Source organism: Cicer arietinum, chromosome 5 (genome assembly GCF_000331145.2).
Source record: "Cicer arietinum cultivar CDC Frontier isolate Library 1 chromosome 5, Cicar.CDCFrontier_v2.0, whole genome shotgun sequence".
Taxonomy (NCBI): domain Eukaryota; kingdom Viridiplantae; phylum Streptophyta; class Magnoliopsida; order Fabales; family Fabaceae; genus Cicer; species Cicer arietinum.
The window spans coordinates 50,098,682-50,126,300 of record NC_021164.2 but is presented as its reverse complement, the minus strand read 5'-3'; the positions used below and the strand labels follow the sequence as shown (position 1 = coordinate 50,126,300).

At 29.6% G+C, this 27,619-nt stretch overlaps 3 protein-coding genes across 3 annotated transcripts; all 3 read left to right on the top strand.

Moving 5' to 3' along the window:
- Positions 1 to 14,908: 14,908 nt before the first annotated feature.
- Positions 14,909 to 16,987, top strand: LOC101513388 (uncharacterized). Its single transcript, XM_004500015.4, has one exon. The coding sequence runs from the start codon at positions 14,961 to 14,963 to the stop codon at positions 16,722 to 16,724; it is 1,764 nt and encodes a 587-aa protein (XP_004500072.3). The 5' UTR covers positions 14,909 to 14,960; the 3' UTR covers positions 16,725 to 16,987.
- A 5,278-nt stretch (positions 16,988 to 22,265) lies between these two features.
- On the top strand, positions 22,266 to 23,245 carry LOC113783940 (uncharacterized). Its single transcript, XM_027334547.2, has one exon. The coding sequence runs from the start codon at positions 22,415 to 22,417 to the stop codon at positions 23,243 to 23,245; it is 831 nt and encodes a 276-aa protein (XP_027190348.1). The 5' UTR covers positions 22,266 to 22,414.
- Positions 23,246 to 23,255: 10 nt separating this feature from the next.
- On the top strand, positions 23,256 to 25,170 carry LOC101513060 (uncharacterized). Its single transcript, XM_027334546.2, has one exon. The coding sequence runs from the start codon at positions 23,256 to 23,258 to the stop codon at positions 24,654 to 24,656; it is 1,401 nt and encodes a 466-aa protein (XP_027190347.1). The 3' UTR covers positions 24,657 to 25,170.
- Positions 25,171 to 27,619: the final 2,449 nt, after the last annotated feature.

The window sequence follows — 27,619 nt, the reverse complement described above, 5'->3', positions numbered from 1 at the left end:
TTATAAACCAATAAAACACACTTCAAAAAGTATTAGTATAATTTTTATATTAAGACATTAAAAAATTAAATATAACTAATCAAGTAAAAAATAAAAAAAATAAGTATTAAGACATCCTTAAATAATCACGAAAATAAATTGAGTATATCATTCCTTGAATATGGAGAGAAAGGCCAAACAATCGGTTTCAAATATACTATTATTAATACCGTCTTTATAAACCAATAAAACACACTTCAAAAAGTATTAGTATAATTTTTATATTAAGACATTAAAAAATTAAATATAACTAATCAAGTAAAAAATAAAAAAAATAAGTATTAAGACATCCTTAAATAATCACGAAAATAAATTGAGTATATCATTCCTTGAATATGGAGAGAAAGGCCAAACAATCGGTTTCAAATATACTATTATTAATACCGTCTTTATAAACCAATAAAACACACTTCAAAAAGTATTAGTATAATTTTTATATTAAGACATTAAAAAATTAAATATAACTAATCAAGTAAAAAATAAAAAAAATAAGTATTAAGACATCCTTAAATAATCACGAAAATAAATTGAGTATATCATTCCTTGAATATGGAGAGAAAGGCCAAACAATCGGTTTCAAATATACTATTATTAATACCGTCATTATAAACCAATAAAACACACTTCAAAAAGTATTAGTATAATTTTTATATTAAGACATTAAAAAATTAAATATAACTAATCAAGTAAAAAATAAAAAAAATAAGTATTAAGACATCCTTAAATAATCACGAAAATAAATTGAGTATATCATTCCTTGAATATGGAGAGAAAAGCCAAACAAATCGGTTTCAAATATACTATTATTAATACCGTCATTATAAACCAATAAAACACACTTCAAAAAGTATTAGTATAATTTTTATATTAAGACATTAAAAAATTAAATATAACTAATCAAGTAAATATTATAGCCTCATATATTTTCTTTAAAATGTTTACTCCTTAGATCTTGTCCATCTATTAGCCACATTAGCAACTCTGTAGGCCTTTTTAAGTATGGAATATATAATATTCCTTTTGTACAACAAAGTGAAAATTTAGGTTGGTTGCTATTAACACTTTTCCTAGCTCGCTCTTCGTACCACATTTGAGTTCCATATTCAAAGCATGTATAAGAGGGATCTCCAAAGTCTACTATTTATGTGGGAAAAAACGAACTCAAATTTTATGCGATAAAATCAATTATAATATTATTCATGTATTGTTGATGAAAATAAATTATTTAGGTGTGAATTTGACCCTGTGTTTCAGCAAGTGCAAAAATTTCACAATGGAAAGTATTCCTTTGATCACTTATGCTTGTATTTGTTGAATAAAAGGATAGAGATACCAAGGGTAAATTAGGATTTCACAATCAAATTTTTTGAAAATGAAACCTATTGATTAGAGAAAATCCATACATTCATTGTTCACATGTTGGAATAACGAATCGCTTGGAAAACTAATTATGAACAATGTATCAATTCAAAAATATGGTAATTTTGAGATACACGTTTCACAACATGTAAAAAAGCTGGATTTGTTATTTCTGACGTAGATTGTTGGATTTTGATCATTTGATTCCTAATTTTGACATAATTAATAATTCAACAATGTTCATATAATACATGATAAATCTAATATTTGAATTGAGCAAGATTTCAGGAACAACAATCAAATCCTACACACTTGGAACAGGTTGCTTGAAACACAAGAAATCAACAAAAGTTGACTTTTGACTAAAGCAAATCGATTGGGAAATCGATTTCATAACAAAGGTGTAAGGAAACACAACTGTTTGTGTTGGTATAATCGATTGGGCAATCGACTGACTGAATTAGAAATTGAAAATGCACAAGTCAGTGGCACCCCAGTTTTGAGGGTAATCGATTGACAAATCGATTATACAATTCACAAAGTAAACCTGATTGAAATAAATCGATTGGGAAATCGATTGGATAAGTCACAGTGGAAACCCAGTTTTAAGGGTAATCGATTGGCAAATCGATTACTTAAAAATCACTTGCAAAATAACTTTTCCTGTGACATACAAATCGATTGGACAATCTATGTTGTAATATTTCAATCAAGTTAAATTTGGTCGAAATCGATTGGGAAATCGATTGAACCAAATCCCAGGTAAGAACGTTTTCAGACAAATACATACAAATCGATTGGCACGTCGATTAGTATCAAAATAGCTGAGTCACTGACTTAAACTCAATCGATTGGCAAATCGATTGACAAAACCTTTTGAAAACCCAGTGAACTCTGAGCGTGTGACCAAATCGATTTTAAGTATTTGTTAATCGATTATGAAGATTTGATAAATCGATTATGGAATCGATTGATATGTGTTTCAGTTTGAACATAACATCTGCAATCGATTACGAAATCGATTCATATCAGTCTTAACATAATCACTGAGAAATGTTGTTTAAAGAATCGATTGGTAAATCGATTGGGTTATATAGTTTCAAGATTCAAGAAAAACAAGACACACGATAATCGATTGGCAAATCGATTAGACTGGTTTATCACTTTACGAAATCGATTGGTAAATCGATTGATTAATGTGTTTTTCAGAAACTATATAAACTGTCTTCAATCTGTCTTTCAATAACATGAATGATAATAACAATGATATCAATCTGAAATATACATTGAATATTCTTGATACACAATAACACTTGGTTATGAGATTACTTTTTCAGATCAAATTGAAAAAGAGGATTATCAACAATCAAAAAGATAGCTGCTAAACAATCTTGAAAGACAAGGATTCTCAAAAACAAATCTTTGATATCCAGAATTATGAGAAGCCATTTTGACCAAGATTGAAGACTACTTTTTGTTCTTTCTGTATTCTGTTTGTAATAATTCTTTGAAACAAAAACAAAGCGAGAAAATCCAGCTAGAAACTGGTGACTACTTTCTTGGGTGAGAGTGCTCAACAAGAAAGAGTTGTACTTTGATTCTGTGATAGGTTGCTGAGTATCTACAAGGATCAGAGGGTGATCAATAGGAAAGAGATCATTAAGATAGATAGGTTTCGGGGAGGAAACTGGACAATCTGTAATTGATTCTTTCTATTGGAGAAGAAAATCTGAAATCCGTTTGGATTTGCAGGACTGGATGTAGGTTGTCAAGTGGACAACTGAACCAGTATAAATCCTTGGTGCAATCTTCTCTAACCCTTATCTCCTTTGATTTACTATCTTGATATATCTGTATATGTGATTAAAATTAGATGCATGTTAAACATATTCTGTAATAAGTAATATTGTTTAATCTGATAATTTGACTTGTATGCATCTTGATTAATCTCATATCAATCTAATAAAACTTGCTAATCTTGTATGCCACAATTTAATTTCCGCTGTGTGTATGAAATTGATTTAATTTCATAAAGAACTGATACATTCTGATATATTCCGCTTATTACGAGGTCATATATACCAACAATTGGCCTCAGAGCCTAACTTTTCGAGAGGTAATACTCATAAAAGCACTATGGCCTCAAACGATTTTCTGGGAGAAGGCGCATCGTTAGCAAGACCTCCAGCTTTCAACGGAACAGCTTATATGTACTGGAAGCACAGGATGCTAATCTTCTTGGAAGCCAGTGGCATAGACATCCTTGACGCTGTTGAAAACGGTCCATATATTCCCAAGATTGCAGGAACGAATGACTCAATGATTCTCAAGCCTAGAGCCGACTGGTCAGATGATGACAAGAAAAAGGTAGGTTATAATGCAAAGGCTAAGAACATTATAACATCTGCTCTTTGTGCAGAAGAATTTTTTAGAGTGTCAAACTGCAAGTCAGCAAAAGAAATGTGGGACATTCTTCAAGAAACACATGAAGGAACCACAGACGTGAAGAGAGCTCGCGTAAACACACTGATGCACGAATATGAATTATTCAGCATGAAAAGGGACGAATCCATCAGTGATCTGCAAACCAGATTCACACACATTGTGAATAATCTTCATGCATTGGGAAAGCAAGTGGATAACGAACAACAGATTGGAAAAATAATGAGATGTCTAACCAGAGAATGGCAGCCAAAGATAACAGCCATAGCAGAATCTAAAGATCTAGCAAAGATGACGACTGCAACTTTGTTTGGTAAACTAAGAGAACACGAAATGGAATTACATCGACTGGACGAATCAGAGATGGAAAGCCGCAAAAAGAAAGGACTATCCCTGAAGGTTCAAGCCCAGCAATCGAAAACTGAATCAGATAGCTGCTCAGATCAATCCAGTAGTGAATCTGAAGAGCCGGAAATCGGGTTGCTTGTCAAGAAATTCAAGAAGTTTCTGAAGAAGAAAGACAACAAATTCAGAAAACCATCTAGCTCCAAGACTACTGACAACAAGACCATTACATGCTATGAATGTGGTAAAACTGGTCACATAAAGTCAGAATGCTACAAATTGCAAAACAAGAATAGAGCTACAAAATCAAAAGGCAAGGAACCAGTCACCAAAACCAGAAAAGCTTATATTGCATGGAATGATAACGATGAATCCTCTGCATCTTCTGATGAAGAAGAAGTCAACTTGTGTCTCATGGCAGATACAAATTCAGAATCAGAAAATGAGGTTAGTTCACAATCTAATCCAACATATGATGAGCTACAAGAAGCTTTCAATGAACTGCATGATGACTATGTGAAATCCATAAAACAGTTGTTAAGCACAAAGAAAATGCTTGAACAAATGAATGTTGAGCATAAAGAAATTGAAAATTTATGTGAACAACTGAAAAAGGATTCACAAGAAAAATCTGCAAAGTGCATTGAACTTGAAAATACTGTTGCATCATTAAAATCTGATTTATTAAATTTTGCAAATAGTAAAGATAAGCTAAATGTCATACTTAGCAATCAAAGACATGTTCATGAAAAATCTGGTTTAGGATATACACCAAATATGCATGTCAAAAGAAAAAATAAAAACAGATCTGGTATTGGTTATATGCAAACCAGAAATGTCAAACATGGTCAAAAATCTTCTATTGCTAAGAGTATGTATGACATCTTTACTAAACCAAATAAACATTCATCCTTTGATGGCAGATGTCATTTCTGTTGCAGAAAGGGACATTTTGTGTCTAATTGCAAATTTAAAAAATTAGCCAATCAAGGATGGAAGCTAGTTTGGATAGAAAAGAAATCTGTGTTTGACACTAACCAACCAGGACCCAATTTAAATTGGGGACCTAAAACAAAATTCTGATTTTGTATTGCAGGTGTGCTTGACATCCACGAAACACTCATGGTATCTAGATAGCGGATGCTCAAAGCACATGACTGGTGACAAATCCAAATTCCTGAACCTGACATTAAAGGAAGGAGGCTTTGTCAAATATGGTGATAACAACAGAGGAAAAATCATTGGAATTGGTGATGTAGGCGATGAATCAACTGCAGTAATCAAAAATGTGCTATATGTTGAAGGATTAAAGCACAACTTACTGAGTATAAGCCAGCTATGTGACAAAGGTTTTCAAGTAAGTTTTTCATCACAATCTTGCATTATTGAGCATAAAGATGACAAACACATAAAGCTAATTGGGGACAGAATCAACAACATTTACATGTTGGATTTCAATTCTGTACCTAGTGCTGTATGCTGCTTGTTATCCAACTCAGATGAAACATGGCTTTGGCATAAAAGAATTGCTCATATACACATAAATCATTTGAATAAACTTGTCAGCAAACAGTTAGTCTTAGGTCTACCAAATAGGAAGTTCTCTAAAGATAGACTGTGTGATGCATGTGAGAAAAGTAAACTGGTTAAGACTCCATTTCCCTCTATAGACTTGGTTAGAACAAATAGAGTTTTACAACTAGTTCACATGGACCTTTTCGGACCTGCCCAAGTTAAGAGTTTAGGTGGAAACCTGTATGGATATGTGCTGGTTGATGATTATTCTAGATTCACATGGACTTACTTTTTAGCTCATAAAAGTGATACATTCTCTGTTTTCAAAAAGTTTGCTGCTTTAGTACAAAATGAGAATGATTTGAAAATTGTTTCAATAAAAAGTGATCATGGAGGTGAATTCCAAAATGATCTTTTTCAAAATTATTGTGAATCAAATGGAATCAACCACATCTATTCAGCCCCTAGGACACCACAGCAGAATGGGGTAGTGGAGAGGAAAAATAGATCCCTAGAAGAGTTAGCTAGGACCATGCTTAAGGACTCCAACCTACCTAAGTACTTTTGGGCAGATGCAATTAGTACAGCCACCCATGTTGTGAATAGAGTTCTCATTAGGCCCCTGCTTAGGAAAACACCCTATGAGCTTTACAAGGGTAGAAAACCAAACCTGTCCTACTTTAGAATCTTTGGTTGTAAATGCTTTGTTTTAAACAATGGCAAAGAACACCTAGGAAAGTTTGACCCTAAGGCAGATGAAGGTATCTTTCTAGGATATTCCCAAACTAGTAAGGCCTATAGAATCTACAACACGATTGGGCAATCGACTGACTAAATTAGAAATTGAAAATGCACAAGTCAGTAGCATCCCAGTTTTGAGGGTAATCGATTGACAAATCGATTATACAACTCACAAAGTAAACCTGATTGAAATAAATCGATTGGCAAATCGATTGGACAAGTCACAGTGGAATCCCAGTTTTAAGGGTAATCGATTGGCAAATCGATTACTTTAAGGGTAATCGATTGGCAAATCGATTACTTAAAAATCACTTGCAAAATAAGTTTTCCTATGACATACAAATCGATTGGACAATCTATGTTGTAATATTTCAATCAAGTTAAATTTGGTCGAAATCGATTGGGCAATCGATTGAACCAAATCCCAGGTAAGAACGTTTTCAGACAAATACATACAAATCGATTGGCACGTCGATTAGTATCAAAATAGCTGAGTCACTGACTTAAACACAATCGATTGGCAAATCGATTGACAGATCTTTTGAAAACCCAGTGAACTCTGAGCGTGTGATCAAATCGATTTTAAGTATTTGTTAATCGATTATGAAGACTTGATAAATCGATTATGGAATCGATTGATATGTGTTTCAGTTTGAACATAACATCTGCAATCGATTACGAAATCGATTCATATCAGTCTTAACATAATCACTGAGAAATGTTGTTTAAAGAATCGATTGGTAAATCGATTGGCTTATATAGTTTCAAGATTCAAGAAAAGCAAGACACACGATAATCGATTGGACTGGTTTATCACTTTACGAAATCGATTGCTTAATGTGTTTTTCAGAAACTATATAAACTGTCTTCAATCTTTCTTTCAACAATGTTAATGAAACTAACAATGATATTAATCTGAAATATACTTTTGAAGATTCTTGATATACAATAACACTTGGTTAATACACTGAGATTACTTTTTCAGATCAAAGAAAAAGAAGATCATCAACAAATCAAAAAGATAGCTGAAAAAGTGATCTTGAAAGACAAGGTTCTCATAAACAAAATTTTTAAATATAGAATCGTGAGAAGTTACATTGACCAAGATTGAAGACTTCTTTTTGTTCTTCCTTTATTCAGTTTGCAATAATACTTTGAAAAGAAACGAAAGCGAGAAAAGCCAGCTTGAAACTGGTGGCTACTTAAACTGGTGACTACTTTCTTGGGTGAAGAGTGTTCAACAAGAAAGAGTCGTACTTTGATTCTGTGTTAGATTGCTGAGTATCTACAAGGATCAGAGGGTGATCAATAGGAAAGAGATCATTAAGATAGATAGGTTTCGGGGAGGAAACTGGACAATCTGTAATTGATTCTTTCTATTGGAGAAGAAAATCTGAAATCCGTTTGGATTTGCAGGACTGGATGTAGGTTGTCAAGTGGACAACTGAACCAGTATAAATCCTTGGTGCAATCTTCTCTAACCCTTAACTCCTTTGATTTACTATCTTGATATATCTGTATATGTGATTAAAATTAGATGCATGTTAAACATATTCTGTGATAAGTAATATTGTTTAATCTGATAATTTGACTTGTATGCATCTTGATTAATCTCATATCAATCTAATAAAACTTGCTAATCTTGTATGCCACAATTTAATTTCCGCTGTGTGTATGAAATTGATTTAATTTCATAAAGAACTGATACATTCTGATATATTCCGCTTATTACGAGGTCATATATACCAACAATTGGCCTCAGAGCCTAACTTTTCGAGAGGTAACACTCATAAAAGCACTATGGCCTCAAACGATTTTCTGGGAGAAGGCGCATCGTTAGCAAGACCTCCAGCTTTCAACGGAACAGCTTATATGTACTGGAAGCACAGGATGCTAATCTTCTTGGAAGCCAGTGGCATAGACATCCTTGACGCTGTTGAAAACGGTCCATATATTCCCAAGATTGCAGGAACAAATGACTCAATGATTCTCAAGCCTAGAGCCGACTGGTCAGATGATGACAAGAAAAAGGTAGGTTATAATGCTAAGGCTAAGAACATTATAACATCTGCTCTTTGTGCAGAAGAATTCTTTAGAGTGTCAAACTGCAAGTCAGCAAAAGAAATGTGGGACATTCTTCAAGAAACACATGAAGGAACCACAGACGTGAAGAGAGCTCGCGTAAACACACTGATGCACGAATATGAATTATTCAGCATGAAAAGGGACGAATCCATCAGTGATCTGCAAACCAGATTCACACACATTGTGAATAATCTTCATGCATTGGGAAAGCAAGTGGATAACGAACAACAGATTGGAAAAATAATGAGATGTCTAACCAGAGAATGGCAGCCAAAGATAACAGCCATAGCAGAATCTAAAGATCTAGCAAAGATGACGACTGCAACTTTGTTTGGTAAACTAAGAGAACACGAAATGGAATTACATCGACTGGACGAATCAGAGATGGAAAGCCGCAAAAAGAAAGGACTATCCCTGAAGGTTCAAGCCCAGCAATCGAAAACTGAATCAGATAGCTGCTCAGATCAATCCAGTAGTGAATCTGAAGAGCCGGAAATCGGGTTGCTTGTCAAGAAATTCAAGAAGTTTCTGAAGAAGAAAGACAACAAATTCAGAAAACCATCTAGCTCCAAGACTACTGACAACAAGACCATTACATGCTATGAATGTGGTAAAACTGGTCACATAAAGTCAGAATGCTACAAATTGCAAAACAAGAATAGAGCTACAAAATCAAAAGGCAAGGAACCAGTCACCAAAACCAGAAAAGCTTATATTGCATGGAATGATAACGATGAATCCTCTGCATCTTCTGATGAAGAAGAAGTCAACTTGTGTCTCATGGCAGATACAAATTCAGAATCAGAAAATGAGGTTAGTTCACAATCTAATCCAACATATGATGAGCTACAAGAAGCTTTCAATGAACTGCATGATGACTATGTGAAATCCATAAAACAGTTGTTAAGCACAAAGAAAATACTTGAACAAATGAATGTTGAGCATAAAGAAATTGAAAATTTATGTGAACAACTGAAAAAGGATTCACAAGAAAAATCTGCAAAGTGCATTGAACTTGAAAATACTGTTGCATCATTAAAATCTGATTTATTAAATTTTGCAAATAGTAAAGATAAGCTAAATGTCATACTTAGCAATCAAAGACATGTTCATGAAAAATCTGGTTTAGGATATACACCAAATATGCATGTCAAAAGAAAAAATAAAAACAGATCTGGTATTGGTTATATGCAAACCAGAAATGTCAAACATGGTCAAAAATCTGCTATTGCTAAGAGTATGTATGACATCTTTACTAAACCAAATAAACATTCATCCTTTGATGGCAGATGTCATTTCTGTTGCAGAAAGGGACATTTTGTGTCTAATGATTGAAGACTACTTTTTGTTCTTCCTGTATTCTGTTTGTAATAATTCTTTTAAACAAAAACGAAAGCGAGAAAAGCCAGCTAGAAACTGGTGACTACTTTCTTGGGTGAAGAGTGTTCAACAAGAAAGAGTCGTACTTTGATTCTGTGTTAGATTGCTGAGTATCTACAAGGATCAGAGGGTGATCAATAGGAAAGAGATCATTAAGATAGATAGGTTTCGGGGAGGAAACTGGACAATCTGTAATTGATTCTTTCTATTGGAGAAGAAAATCTGAAATCCGTTTGGATTTGCAGGACTGGATGTAGGTTGTCAAGTGGACAACTGAACCAGTATAAATCCTTGGTGCAATCTTCTCTAACCCTTAACTCCTTTGATTTACTATCTTGATATATCTGTATATGTGATTAAAATTAGATGCATGTTAAACATATTCTGTGATAAGTAATATTGTTTAATCTGATAATTTGACTTGTATGCATCTTGATTAATCTCATATCAATCTAATAAAACTTGCTAATCTTGTATGCCACAATTTAATTTCCGCTGTGTGTATGAAATTGATTTAATTTCATAAAGAACTGATACATTATGATATATTCCGCTTATTACGAGGTCATACATACCAACAGGAGTCTCATTCGTCAATTGAGTAACACATATACAATATAACTCCTCGACAAAAAAATGTATATTAAAATAAAGAAACATGTAATTTTAAATGTAATGAAGCTTATAATTTGTAAATGCCAAAATGTAGTAGGTTAATAATTATCAAGATAAAATAAGAAAGCATACAATATGAAAATGGAATATACTAACTAGAAACATGTTTTATTGGTTGGATTGTATGGCTTCTCATTATGATTTTCCTACGAATTCTAGATGAAGCTAAAATACAAACATAGTTTTCTCATATATCATTTAAAGAAAATGAATGTGAATATATATAAATGAAATATTTTGAGTTAATTTTAATAATAGTGGATTGTCTGCATCAACTGTATGGTCACATGAGATTGTAGTTGAACTCAGATTCTTATGTTTGTTGTTCAATGTGATCGATTCTATGTCAATTGAAGTTATGAAAATAGTATTAATATGAGATGTTCCATTTGTTGTTGTAAAAAAAATTGTAAAATATAAATCATTGAAGATTGATACGAATGATTAAATTCAATTATACATTGGAGATGAGATTATGTATATTTATTTACCAATAGTTAATCGGACAACGAAGTTCGTAGTACGAAATTTTGTCTGCCGTTTGAAACTCCATATCTACGCATAGGCATATGTAGCATACCATTTTCATCTAACAAATATTGAGGTAAGTTTATGTTAATTTCATAAACTTGATAGTTAAAAATTTAAGTCCATATATACATCATTTTTATGGATATATATAGTCGGTGCATCGCACGGATTAATACACTATTAATACCTAAATAAACATAAACAATATATAATACAAAATAATTTTCACAAATTTTCATAAATTGTTGTCATTTATATATTTCTTGAGAAGTCTTAAACCGACCAATATATTAATTGTAGTTAAAACCATCGAAAAATTGTTACCAATAATGATGTAGGAGCCATGAATGTTGATTAACTAATATTAATTGTACTTTAATTTATAACTCATGGCACATGAATAGTTATACATAATATTATATGCTAAATAGTAATAATAATAAATAAATAAAAAGTGTGTTAGAGTAAATTGGAAGTGGAATAATAAGAGGATGGAAGAAGGAGGATGAAATAGTGTATTGTAGACTTACCACATATGATTTTTGTTGAGGTGGAAATATTTGAATAAAATGACATAATATTGGATGATGTGTCACAATAATATGCGGGAGTCTATTTTAATAGATTTTGTTTTGTTGGATCAAATGGCAAAATATTATTTATTCTAGTAATACTTCTTGTAGCTTAAATACTAAAGATAAATAAACTCATCATTACAAAATAACAATTACAAAACACACAAAAACTATGTTCTAATTTGATATCCATAGTTTTTCAACATTTATCTTGTATCTTTGAATTTACATATTAGTCTTCATGAAATCTTTTAAATTTGTTGATTTTAGTAACTCTAGTACCATTTGATTTGCATATACACAAAGCAAAATAATGAGTATCATATAAGCTAAATTAGAGATTAGTAGTATAAATAAATTGAAAAAAAAAAATCATTTGCATACCTTCTACGTATGAGATTTAGCATAAGTAAAATATCAATTCTTGATATTTAATAATAACTTTAGAATGTATAATACATTAGTAAATTTAAAATTAAAAAATGCAACCATTGAAAATAATAAAAAAAAAATGTAAAACCATATCCATAGAAGGGCTATGAAGTCCATACAAAATTGAAAGCAAGCATATTATTAAAATATTCATAAATAATAAATTGATAGAAATTCAATGTATGGATCCAACAAAGTTCATCCAAAACAAAGGCTCTTAGTTTAATTCAAAATAAAATAGCAAAATTCTATATTAATATGAAGCATGATTCTCAATCCTTCTCAATTTTGATATTTTTTACATTCTTTGAATTTACTTCATCATTGTCATCAACAACTTCCATAAATCTCCTTTTAAGAGAGCTGCAATCATCCAAAGTCGTGTGTAACTAGTATAGAGACTAAGTTTGAGACTTGACATTTCTCCTCAATAGCTTCTTCTTCAAATTTGGACATCAAATCCTTTGTTACACCACCTTCTACATCATTGTCAAGTTCCGCACCCGCAACAACCTTAATCACAAATTGTCAAAATCAGGAATTAATACATATTGATTTAGATGAGTAAAACAATTTATAAAAGGTAAAAGAATAGAAACCACCTCAACAATAACATAGCTAAATATTTTTTTTTTTATAATATTTAAGTTACAAGAGCTTTTTTACATGAAATTATTTTTCAAAATTTGAATTCACATCATTTTTTTACATCTATCTTAAATAGAAACCGTTTTTCAATCAAACCTCAAATTAGTTTTGGAACAGGGTTCGATTGTGAATCCTAATATTCACATTATTGTTAAAAAAATTAATCAAATCATCAAAATAAACTTAACTAAAACACACTAATTACAAAAGTTGAAGATAAAATAAAGTTGAGAAAATATACTCACTTGATTCATTTCATTAAACAAATTTAGACATGATTTGTTTGTCAAAAAAACTCCATCATGATCAAATATAAAAAATGTAGCAGAAACGGTGTTACTAATGACTCTAATACGTTTTACTAAAATTAGATAATAAAATTAATTAACATCAATAATAACTTAAAGAATAGATAAATTAAGATAGATGATACTTTTATATTGATAATAATCATTGAAAGTTGAATAATAATAATAATAAATAAATAAATAATAAAAAAAATAAAACGATATAAATAATTATAACATATTTCTACTTATAGAAATATTATATTAACCTAAGTAGTCTCGTTAGATGACATATGTCAAACATATCCTAAAATAAAGTTTGATATATTATGTATAGATAGATTCCTTATTTGACGACGTGTTAGACAAAGAATAAACAATAAATGTATTTTTTTTTACTAACGTGTATTTTTCAAAGTTATTGATCTTCTTAAAAAGACGGCAGATATATGACACTTTAATTTTTACACGTATTAAGAGAAAATTTCAATGTAATTAATGTATATAATTTTTATTGACTATTACTTATAGTTTATGGATATATTTAATGTTAAATTTTCATCTTTTAAAATAATTTCATAATATTAGTGGGAGATATATTTAGAAATAATAATAATAAATATATATATAAATTTGTCAATAATTTAATATTTAAGTAGTGTTATATAAAAGATGTGTTAGGTCAGATTTGATGTGTCCCTTACATGATTCAAATATTTGATTAGACTAATTTTTAGGTCATAATATGTCCCTTACCCCAACAAAATCCGATAAGTTGTCGATTGAATAAGGACGAGAAGAAATAAATGTGAGATCAAATTGATCTAGAGATGAGTTGCCAACTGCCCAAATAGCAATATTTAAATATTTTTTTAGAAAATAAATAAATAAACATAAAGTAACTCGTAACAAGTTATACATGGTTACCACTTGTCAATCCATTCAAGAGTAATAATTCTTAACACAGTTTTACAATTCCTAAATACTAAATTAATGATCTAATTGTAATTTTTTTAATGAGTGAATCAATAATAACATAAAATAATAATTTATTTATAAAATAAATTAAGACGAGATGGATAACTCAAACTTAGTTATTTTTCTAATGTGTTTATGTCTGTGTCTTGTTCTTATTTTTTTTTGTTTTTTTTTTTTGTCTTTGTTTTTTTAAATTTAATCGAATTTAAATTATTGCTTACGCGTAAAGACGGATTTGTGAGAGGTTGAACACTTCAATTTATACCAAGATAAACAAATTTGCCAAAATGGTCGGAAAGAGTATCTATTATAAGGTTGCCTTAGAAAGCTAAGGCATGTTTGTAAAGAGTAGCTATGAATTGATAAATGAAAGAATTAATTGATTGATGTATATATAATATTTGTTTAAATGTAAGGAATAATTTGAATGTTTAAAATAAAATAGATTGTCTTTTGTATTAAAATCTTTATTCCCTTCCTCTCATAATACTTAAATTATTTTACCTTAATTAAGAATAAATTATAAATAAAAGAAAAAAATAACAGTTTAATAAATTAACTAATTTTATCAATTATTAATTTATTCTTGTAAGTACAGTTGGTTAAAAGAAATTAAAATTATTTTATTAAAAACTAAAAGTGACATTTTTTTAAAATATTTTTTTTACAGAGATGACAATTATTATAGGTGGATGAATAATTAATTTAGGCCTATTAATATTATTAGGCTAGTATTTTAAAACAGTGACTCTTGGTAAAAATTTGGAGTCTTCTTTTTTAAAAACAATTTAGAAACTTAAGACATCATAAACAAAAAAAAAAAGTACTTCTTTAAAAAAGTACTAGCAACTTAAAGTTCAGCTCCCAAACATTCATTCCATTTAAAAAACCAAACCTTAACTCTTGTCCTTTCCACTTAAAAAAAAAAATGGATGACACCATCATAGAATCTAGACAAGAACTAATGGTTTCACCATCATCTGGTGGAAACAAAACTCTCAGAACTGCACATTTCCTCAAACCTTTCATCAAAGACTCACAACAACAAATTCCTCATTTTCCCATTTTCTCTCAAACCACCACAACAAAATTGCCACTACAAGTAACCTACAATGGTTGGAGACCACCCCATGAAGAATGGAAGAAATGGGTCAGAAAATTGGAACCAAAGTTTGAATCTTTATGGATAAAAGCTGGTATCTACCATGCAATCAAAGCTTCTACCTATGAAATCAAAAGGGATGATGATTTGATTCTTGAACTTGCAAATAGGTGGTGTTCAAAGACCAACACTTTTGTTTTCAATTGGGGGGAAGCAACAATAACATTGGAAGACACAAAGGTTTGTTTTGGTTATTCTGTTTTGGGTTGTTCTGTTTCAACCCCTCTTTTGAACAGTGAAAAGGAAGCAGAAGAAGCACTTATTGAGGCTAGGAGAATGTTTAATAGTTCTAGAGCTAGGAAAGTTACTCAAAGACCATGGATGATGTTTTTTATGGAGAATGAAAGTAAAGTGGAGCATGAAGCTTTTTTGGTTTTTTGGTTGTCAAGGTTTGTTTTTCCTTTTGAAACCATTTCGAAAAGTGTTTTTCCTATTGCAATACATTTGGCTCATGGAGATAAAATAGCTCTTGCACCTGCTGTTTTAGCTAGTGTTTATAGGGACTTAAGTTTGCTTAGTGGCATAATTAATAAAAATGTTACATCCTTAAAGAATCTTAGAGTAACACTTTGGGCACCTTTTCAATTGGTTCAAATTTGGGCTTTTGAGAGGTTTCCATCATTGATGCCGCCATATCCATATTCAAAAGGGCATGATTTACCTAAAGTGGCTAGATGGGGTGAAGTAAAAATGATGAAAGATATAAACTTGAAAAAGGTATTGGATTGTGCAGGGTTAAAGAATGGATTTTTGTGGCAACCATATGAGAATTCACCATGCATTGAGGTTTATAATGGAAAAGATAAGTGGAAATGTGATAATCCTTGTTTAGACGAAGAATTACTTTCGTTTGTGCGGTGTTTGAGAGTTTGCGAGTTGGTTGGTATGGGGTCGTGTAAAGAGAAGTACTTCCCGCACCGCGTCGCGATGCAATTTGGTATGGATCAAGACATTCCTGATATGGTTGACTTTTGTAAGACGGATCCTTGGTTGAGTTATACCAAGCCGATGGCAATAGTGGATATAAAGTTGTGCTTTCAATTGTGTTCAAGCACGCCAGGTGTTTCTTCTAGATACTATGATTGGTGGAAGCAATCAAAATCGGGCGAGGAAGGCGAAGATTTAATAAAGTGTGAAGAATCTTATGGACCAACACCTGGTTTTAGTTTCAAGTTTGAGAGGCGACAAATGGTGGATTTGGATAAAGAGGATGATTTGTTAGTTTGCGAACTATCAAGTTGTAGTGATGATGAACTTGAAGTAGTTGGAAATCTTAATGCTTCGTCTAGTCATCAATTTGGCGATTTTATATCGACAAATTCTGGGGATGAAATAGCTGGATGTAATGATGAAAATGAAATCAAGAGTCCATTTTGTGATAGAAATAGTGTGAACGACACAAAAGAGGAAAGTGTTAGTTCTTTTACATTAGACATGGCATTGGATCTTGAAAACAGGATTCAGAAGCTTGAAAAAGTGTTTGGTAAGCTTAAAGAAGAAAGATTTGGCTCAAGAGTTGAAAGTGTTTGAGCCAAAGCCAAGGCATAGTACTCCTTGGTTTATAAGTACATAAAAACAATGATTTTTTGCAAGTATAGAACCAACTTCATATTCCTAATTTTGTGCAATAGTTTACACCAATTTTATTGCTAACTCACTATGTATGGTAGCATGTGACAGTTACCTTTTTTTTGTGCAGCATGTGATAGTTGCTTTTATTTGTAGTAATTAGCATTAGTAGTAGATGATTAATTAATATGAAGTGAATGAAGCTACTGATTTTGTTGTGTTTATTACTTGATCTGTTGATTAGAATATTTTAAGTAGCAAATTATGGATTGGTGATATTAATGATGAACTTGTGCATCAAAACTATTAGTGGACTAGCAGAACTTTATCAGTTTCAGTACCTGGTACGAGTGTCTTCTGTGGATGTGTAAGATCAAATCTTTGGATTCCTTCAATTTTTTGTTGGAAGAAGATTCAATTATTTTAAGGGATTATAGTCATCTAACAGAAAATTAAGAGTGAATGAATTTTGTGGATTATCATAGTCCCTCAACCAATAAAAAAGAGTCTATAAATAAAAGACATATAAAATGTAATATGTCTCTAATTATAAGCACTCATTGAGAATTTTTTTGTCCTTAAATATAAAGTTATATACAAATTACTATGTATTTATTGTTCTTTTTTCAAATTTATCCCTATTAATATTAATAATTTATTTTAGAATATGAAAAGTTATCAATAAATACATCATCTATATACAATGAACAATTTAGTAACAGCTTCACATAAAATATAAACATTAATTATATCATTCACTTTTCTTAATACATGTGAAACACGAAATGAGTGCTTATAAAGTGACTAATTTTTCCTAATATGTGTAAAACACCCAATGAATATTTATTAAAAATGACAAAATGAGCAATATTTTTACTAAATTACTTTACTCGTTATTACCATTAATGCAAAGTAGTAGATAATAAATTAAAAGTGATACATATAGTATTAATTACTCTCTTTGGTTCTTAATATAAGAAAAAATTACAAAATTGCAAAGAACAATTAACTTATTTAATACTAAAAAACGTAAGTTATTCCAAACATAAATCTCACATTAAATAGGGGTATACAAAAATGATACCAGTTGATACACCTTGAAGTAACTACCTTTTTCTTATAGTTGAGACCAAAAATTATACCAAAATTTCTTATATTAAGTACTAGTGGTATATGTATAATTGAAATCAAAATTCAAAATATATTTTTGACCCCCTAAGTCTCACAATTTGGTGATTTTGGCCCTTTTATTTTAAAAATAGTAATTTTGGCCCTTTTTTGCAAAAGTCAAACCCTCTTAATTTTGATTGGATCAATGTTAATGTACCAAAACATTGACTTTATTAGAGGTTTCACTTAGAACTGTCTTCTTTTGATCTTTAAGCAAAACATGAGTTTTAGTTAGAGACAAAGAATTATTGTAGCGTTCTTTTTCTATGTCTTTAAAGGATCAACCATTTACTTGTATTTCTTTTATCTTTAATTCTTTGAGTTGGACTATAGATTATCTTATGTCTATTGAAATATTTTTTATTGTTATATTATGGCTTACTCTATTAGTAAACATAATTACTTGTTTATTAGGTGACAATATTCTTTGTGATTTTAAACACTTAGATTATTATCTCTAATTTACTCATAATTTATACGACTTTAAAATATACAGTCATTAATATAATTATTTGTCTTCAAATATAATTTGCACACTTAATAAATACAGTTATGAGATAATGGTTCTTATTTATTTATACTAGAGAATTGAATTTAAAACCATTTTTCCATCGGCAACTTTGAACACGAGTGTTGGAGTATGAATTTGATATTTTATTAACAAATTATCCAGTGAATAATAATCTTTAACTGTTTAATTAGTGATGAACATTTATCTCATGTATGCTTGTATTGTAAATCATAATAATTGTATCATAATATCTTACACATTTTTTATGCATCAACGACAAACATTTGTTCCGTATATGATTTGTACAATAAATTATAGTTAATGTATTATAATTTTTTACATACACTTTTGTCTATACCATATTCAAGAGACACATTATAATCAAATACACATTTTTCTTTTAATTAACTCTTGAATGATCATTTTTTAACTAATTAACTCGTGACACATACTTTTCTTATGCATATTTCTCTTTTAACTAATTGATTCATGAATGAACTCTTTTTAACTAATTGATTAGTGAGTACTATACAATATATTATAATTAGTTGTTATAATTTTTTACCCACTTTTCTCGCTCAATTTTCAAATAATTTTTTTACATCATATGCATCAATGACAAATATGTTTCGTGTTTAATTTATACAATGAATTTTAAGTAATTGACTATGACAAATATTTACCTTGTGTAATTTGTATAGTAAATTATAATTAGTATATCATATACTTATTTGAGTTATGTTTTACTGTAGAAATATGCTTCTCAACTAGTGGATACATGCATAACTTATAGATATTTAAAGACACACATGTAATCAAATACATATTTATATTGTAACCAATTGAATTGTGAGTGACCATGTATTAACTAATTAATTTGTAACAAATATTTTTCTCATGTATGGTTTGTACTCTAAATCATCAACAATGTATTATAATTTTGTTCATTTTTTCTAAAAAATATCAAAGAGACAGGCTAATAATCAAATGCAAACTTTTCTCTTAACTAATTCTTCCGTAAATTACCACCACTTAAATAATTAATTACTAATTTAAATTTGTCTAGTGTATGATTACTACTATGAATTATAATGAGTATGACAATTTTATTATACAAATCATGTAGTTTATATATGGCCATATATTTGCCTTGTCTATCATTTATATATAATATTATAATAATTAGTATATTATAATATTCTTCAAATTTTTTAAGTAGAAGACATTCAATAAAAATTAATAATAAAACTTTTAATAAAATAATTATGAAAGATCATATTTTAATTAATTGATCAAAGAAAAATATTCATCTCGTATATAATTTATATAGTAAATTAGGCTTTGTATAAAGTAATAACAAAATCGAGTTCATATTAATCATGTACGATAATATATGTTAGTATTAAAGTCATAACAAAATGCATTCTATCAAAGAAAAATATAAGAAAAAATAATATTAAAATGGTTGAAGATAAAGAAAAAAGTGATCTAATTGTGTGAGAGAATGTTAGAATTAATAATTTTATATAGTTTATTTTCAAATTGATAATCTTAACCTGAAAATTAAACATGTAAATATATTTGAAGATATGATATACTATTTTTTTAAAGTAGTTATTATTTTTATATAAATAGTAAATAAAAAGTTAAAAATGATCATAGAAAACATGGAAGGAAAAAAGAATGTTGAAAAACAAATATGGTGAAAGATTGGATATAGTTGATTTTAATTTTAAATGTAAAATTAAAAATGAGAGAGGAAAAAGTGAAAAATGAAAAAGTAATAAAATAGGAAAATTTAAGAAATATAAGGAAAATAGAACATAATAAAATATATAAGAAAAGTAACAGAAATAAGGAAAGTAGAAAGCGTAAAAATAAAAAAATATAAAAAAATAAGGGAGATGAAAAAGTAAGAGAAATGAAAAAAGTGAAAAGAATAAAAAATGATAAAATATGAAGAGAATAGAAAGTAAATTTTTTATTTTTTAGTAGTAAAAATATATGTTTAACCTTTAAAAAGATAATGTGTTATAAAATTAGATTAGGGTAAGATGGTAATAGTGATAAACATTAAGTTTTATAGATAATAATAATAATAGTAATAGATAAAAATAAAATAAAATAAATGATATATAGATATATAATGGGTAAATCACAATTTTAGTTCTTAAAAGTGTTGAATGTTATCATTTTAGTATTTGATTAAACCAAAAGTTTAAATTAATCATCAAATCATAAAAACGTTAGTTAATTTAGTCACCGACCATATAACGGTTAATGATTATTTTGACAATAAGTTATCTCTTTCAAAGATTATTTTGATAATCTAAAGATTAATTTGAGTTTTGTGTTAAGTCGTAGACTAAAGTGACAATACCTACACTTTTAGATATTCAAATAGTAGTTTACCTGATACATAATAGATAGAAGAATGCTACCAAGTGACCCTCTAATTGTTGTATCCAATCTCGGTCATTGCACATGACTCTAAAATTATTAGGGCATCAATTTTTTTTACTTATAATAATTATGACATATTGATTAAAAAAAAAATTCATATAATTAAAAAAAAACTGGCAAATTCCAATATGGTTTTATTTATTATAGAGGAAAAGAACTCAATACACCAGACTTTATTTGGTTCAACTAGAGATTTTAGTCCGTGAATGACTCCACAGAGAAGATTAAGAAGTTCGTTTTGATAAAAAATAATGATTAGAAATGTTGTTATTAGTTTTTCTTTTGATATGTTATTTGATAGTATCTTTGAAAATTATGAAATGTGATTAAAAATGCGCGATTATTCTCTAAAGAGAATGTGTGATTTTTTTTTAAATGTGATTATTTAATAGTATCTTTGAAAGTTATGAAATTTACTTCAAAAATATTATAACGATGACTCTTTTTAAATAATTAAAAAATTAATATTAATTTAAAGTTGTATTTAAATATTATTTACAATTTAATTGTTTAACTAACTATATACTTTTTAAAACACATATTTTAACGTACTCTTTTCTATAAGTTAAAATTTCACATGGTAGATACGGTATTACTAATATTATTCTAATAGATAATAATAAGCCCTCTACTTGTTAAAGAGGAATGAGAAATACACCATGCTATTTGATGGTCAAATTTTTAGTTTTAAATCACTCTTTTAAATTATTTTTTCATTTTTTTTACAGAAATAAGTGTTTTACACATATTTAATTTTATTGTCAGTTTTTTTTTTCGTGATTTTCAACCTTGTTGTGGTGTTTGTTTGATTTTAAATTAAGACATTAATTTCAATCAAATGCAGATTTAATTAATGACTTTAGCCCTATAATTCTGGAGGCATAGTTATTTCAAATGTTTTAATTTTATCATATTTCTATGTTTTGTCATATTTATATATTTTTTATATTTTATGCTATTAATTTGGATACTGTAAATTTCTTCACAGATTCATCTTTTTTATCTTTAACAATTCTAAATTATTTGGTTGATCAATATAATTTCCATTTATTTGAATGAATAAATGCCACTTTTAGTAAATATATATAAATATATATTACTTTTAAAATATTATTTAATAAAAAATAAATTATAATATTTAATAGAGATTTAAAACTGAAATTAACCTTTGTTTTTTATCCCCAGAAATAGAGTAAAGGACCATAATACCAAGCGACTAAAAAAGCAAAATAGTACTTCAACTTAATTCAATTGGCCCCAACACAGAAAAGGGTAATTCCGGTTTTTTACACACCAGTATTCTTCCTTCTTTGACAAGGATGCTCTTCTGAAGTCGCCAAAAACATGCTACCATTTTACAATTTTTGGTGCCAACGCACCCTTTTCTGAATATTATTTTTTGCTAAAGTTTTGAAATCAACCATTTTTGAAAATCAGTTTCAACCCCATGTTACTCATTTTCTCATTATAAAAATTAGAGCTTTTTGAAGAATAGTGTCATACTCATATGATGAATGAACAAACTTTGGAAAATACCCTTATGGAGGTGAGGGAAAATTTCATGCTTTCACCTGCTGGAGACAGTGAACCAACTTTCAGAACTGCACATTTTCTCAAACCAATTTCAAACACCATTGATGAACCATCTTTTGAGCTTAACCCATCATTTTCTTCTTTTGAATTTGAACCAAAGGAATGGCCTTTGAAAATGCATTGCAATGGGTGGCGCCAACCACAAGAGAAATGGGTTTGTTGGGTTGATGAGCTCAAACAAAAGTATGAATCAGTGTGGAAAAAAGCTGGAATATTTGAAGCTATAATGAGTACTAAGTGCAAAGTACTTAGAAATAAAAACTTGCTATTTGGGGTTGTTGAGAAATGGTGTTCTGAAACTAACACCTTTGTGTTTTCCTTTGGTGAAGCAACAATCACTTTGGAGGATGTTATGGTTTTGGGTGGTTACCCTATTCTTGGTGAACCTGTTTTCGCTGAAATTAAAGACCAAGAAATGAAAGAGGTGAAGAAGAAATTGATCCTTGCAAGACAAGAACCTTGGAAGACTAGAAAAAGTAAGGCTTCAACTTCAAAGTGGATGGATATTTTCATTAATAAAGGTAGTGAAATTGAACATGAAGCATTTCTTGCTGCTTGGTTGTCAATTTTTGTTTTTCCTCATAAAATTAATTTGGTGAAAAGTTCTTTGTTTCATATTGCTATTCATCTTGCTAGAGGGAATCAATTTGCTTTGGCACCAGCTGTTTTGGCCAGCTTATATAAGGATTTAAGTTTGTTTAAGGAAACTGTTGTTGGTTTGAAAAAAATGTTCATTGGGAGGTGATAGAATTCCCATGGAGGTTACTCTTCAATCACCTTTTTACTTGGTTCAAATTTGGGTGTGGGAGAGGTTCAAAAATTTGCAACCACAACCACAATCCATGTTGATCAACCATGGAGACCCTTTATTGTTTAGGTGGCATATGGTTAAGGATTTGAATATTGACAATGTTAGGTTGGCATTAGACTTAGCTATGGATGATTTTCTTTGGCGTCCATATGTTAGATATGGCGATAAGTGTGGAATGTTTTATCCAAATGATGAAATTTGGATACCATTTAAGAAAGATTTGGATAAAGAAATATTGTCATTTGTTACATGCTTGAGAGTTTGTGAGCTTGTTGGATTTGGCTCTACAGAGCAATATCTCCCTCATAGAGTTGCTATGCAATTTGGAATGGATCAAGATGTTCCGGCTCACGTGCCTAGATCCAATTGGACCAAAGCCGTTGCTTGGGAAAATTACTGCAGGCCATTTTCTGATAGAAATTTGTACTTTCCTTCTAGATTTTTTGAAGCAGATGTTACCGATCGTTATGCAAAGTGGTGGAAGCAATCTGTATCGGGTTGCGACGATTTTGTTAAGAATATTGTGCGGCGGAAGAGAAGTGCAAGTTCAAGAAAACATAGACCTCATGGAGGAAAAGCTAACAAAAGTGGTAACTTTTTTCTGCAAAGGAAAAGTGGTAATGATCCTGACGTTCCACCTGGATTTCCTCCCAAACTTGTCGACACTCTTACTTTCGGAAAATTTTGTGTTGATGATTCAAAATCTAAAACTAGGAAGGCTGATGATTTTTATGCTAATGTTCACTCTAAAAATTTTGTTCATAATGGTTTGAAAGCTGTTGAAAATATTGATGTTGATGAGGATTGTAAGCCTTTATTGGAAGAGTACAAGTGTGGTTGCACATCAAATCAATGTAAGCATTTATTCAATCAATGTTGTTCAGCCTCTTCAGCAGATTATGTCGATTTCAAAAAGATATTACCAATGAAAAGACCAGTACCTAAAGGGAACAATGAACCTTCAATAGGAGGTTTGGAGAAAATTGTTAAAGATGCAAATGGGAGCAAAGAAGTGACTCAAGATACTATCAGAAACAATGTCTCTTTGTCCGACAAAGTAACTGTTGTGCAGGATGATGTTCGGTTTCGTTCTGATATGGCTGCTCAAGCAGAAGCTAACGAAGCGATTGAAGAAAGGGAAAGAAAAGAAAGAGAAGAAAAAGATGATGAAGTTGTGGTTTTGTTAAAAGAGAAATACTTGAAGAATCAAGAAGAAATCGAGCGTCTGACAAGACAACAGGAAGAAATCCTGCGGTATATGGATTTGAGGGAGAAGAAGGATGAAGAGTTGAAGCAACTCCTCGCTAGTGTTCTAAAGAATGAACAACCACCATCATGTTCTTAAAACTTCATTTTGTTTTGAAACTCTCTTTATCAAACTCATGACAGGGATGACCTTTTCATTACCCTCTCTATTTTGTTGATATAACAAACAAGGAGAAAGTAGTAACAGTTTTGATGAGTTAGCATATAAGCATATGCTTTTATTATCTGCTATGCTTGTGTTATTTATCTTTAGTAGTAGTATTGGCATCACTAACTCATATTTTGCTATGCTTTTATAATTGAGAAAGTCTGGTGTGATAAAGAATATGTAATGAAGTGCAGAAAAAAATGACCTGAAGTGATTCTAACCTACCAATTTTTGAATTAAAGCCAATAGAGTATATATCAACACTTGATGGAGCTTATAATTCTCTTGTACAGCTAAAGACCAAAATTCCTAAATCTTGAAACTGTGGTACAAAAATCAGTATACCACCCGAGTGCATATTGGTATAACGGTGAGTTTATCAGAATTATAAAAGTTAGATATGGTTTAGGGTAATTAGAAGCTAGTTATGATAAGGTAGAATTTTATTAGATTAGTTGCATTAAGAGTACTAGATAAAAGGGTATTATACTCTAATTGTATCATATTTTTTCATATTATCATTTCGAGCTTTATATTTCCTTTTAATTATTTCTTTGGCTCAACTGTGATTTTCAACTCAATGAACTACTGTGATTTTACAAAATTTATAACTTGATTGTTAATTCTCTTTATGGTGGCATGTTGTTTAAGTCTTAGCGCCTTTTTTCTTGTACAAATATGTGTTATATAATAGCTTTCTTTGGTAGTAATTAGTGATAGGTGTGAAGGGACTGAACTTGAAGCTATTGTGCATAGCATGGCAACAAAGAAGTCAATGAAGATATTGATTTTGTTGTATGAAGAGCTTTTTAGGAGCAAATTTTGGAGGAGCAACATAATTCCGATGTGTATATACACTCGAGCTGGTGTCTTTTTGATCAAGGGGAGAGAGAATGGTAAATGAGAAAAGAGAATAATATTAAAAAATCCAAACCATATGGTTATGTGGTGTGTGATATGGGAAAATGTGTTCAAAAAACATTTCTGATTTTGGATTTTGGATTTGTGACACTATATTATTCTAACTTGTGCATTGTGCTTTATGATACTATAAACCGCAAAATAGTTTATACTTTTTTTTTTCTTTGTAGATGGACAATTAATAGGTAAATCATTTTCAAAATATGTGGATCATTTTCATCTGATTATTGGGTATTGCAAAAAAATGATCATCCAATTAATTTATTGTAGGTTTTATATTCAAAATATGTGAACCAATTATAATAGATTTTAAAATTGTTCTCAGTTTTAATATGTTAATAGTTGATATCTTCTATTATAATTATTAAAACAGAACCCTCCAAAGTTTTTCCTCTATGCCACATCCTCCAATATTTGCCAACTCACCAAAATTCTGAAGTGGCACATTCCAAAGTCATCTTCTATTTTATTATGTTTTGTTTATTAAATATATAATACAAACCTTTTCATTTGTCCAAGTACAATTATTTCATACATTATATAATTTCAGTTTTAATTTATCACTTCTATCTATTATTATATTATTATAATAATTAAAACAGAACCCTCCAAAGTTCTTCCTCTATGCCACATCCTCCAATATTTGTCAACTCACCAAAATTCTGATGTGGCACATTCCAAAGTCATCTTCTATTTTATTATGTTGTTTCTTAAATATATAATACAAACCTTTTCATTTGTCAAGTACAATTATTTCATACATAATTTCAGTTTTAATTTATCACTAATGACCCATCAATACATTTAAAAAGCTATAATTACTCATCAAAACTTTCATTTCAATAACCCATAAGAAAATACAAACTATCTAGTATCTTCAAATCATGACAATGCAAAACAGAACCCTCCAAAGTTCTTCCTCTATGCCACATCCTCCAATATTTGCCAACTCACCAAAATTCTGATGTGGCACATTCCAAAGTCATCTTCTATTTTATTATGTTTTGTTTCTTAAATATATAATACAAACCTTTTCATTTGTCCAAGTACAATTATTTCATACATTATATAACTTCAGTTTTAATTTATCACTAATGATTCATCAATACATTTAAAAAGCTATAATTACTCATCAAAACTTTCATTTCAATAACCCATAAAAAAAATACAAACTATCCAATATCTTCAAATCATGACAATGCAAGTTCGACTACCGCATTCTATTTTTCAACCACTCTCTTGTAAATTCTAAGTTCAAACAATGATAACGACATTATGAAATGCAACCAATGTACAACTATTTGTGTGACACACTATTAATTCATGGATACTTCAATAATATTGTTTTTATATTGTCAATTATTGTTCAAGATCATATATCAATATTAATTGCATATGAAATGAGTTTTTTTTTCTAAGTTGAATGTGTATCCCATAACATTTTTTCTTTTTATAATTAAAAAAACACAAATCATAATTGAAACAAAAAAAAGAATAATATTAAATATTTGAAAATAAAGTACTTCTAACTATTTCATTATTCACTCGAAACTTTCTATGTCTTAAACATTCATAGACTTTTATTGCTTATAATTTTTGTCAACCACTCTTGAAGTTTCTTGACTGTGTTAAATTATTATTTTAAAATTCCAAAGCAAACACGAATGAATTTTTTCAACATTTTAGATTTAACAAACTATCACCCACGAATGAATGTTATAATATATCGCAAAACACACAATATTATTAGAAGAACCACTTCAATGAAATAAAAAAAGTTTGAATAAACCAATTCCACATTTAAATATATTTTGCAAGAATTGTATTAGTCAACAATGTTTTACTTTTTCTTTTGTACTAAAGCAAATCTAGCTTATATATAATTATTCAAAAATATATATACCTTTAAGTACATAAATACATCAAGATGTATCTTCAAGAGAATATAAACTATCCAATATCTTCAAATCATG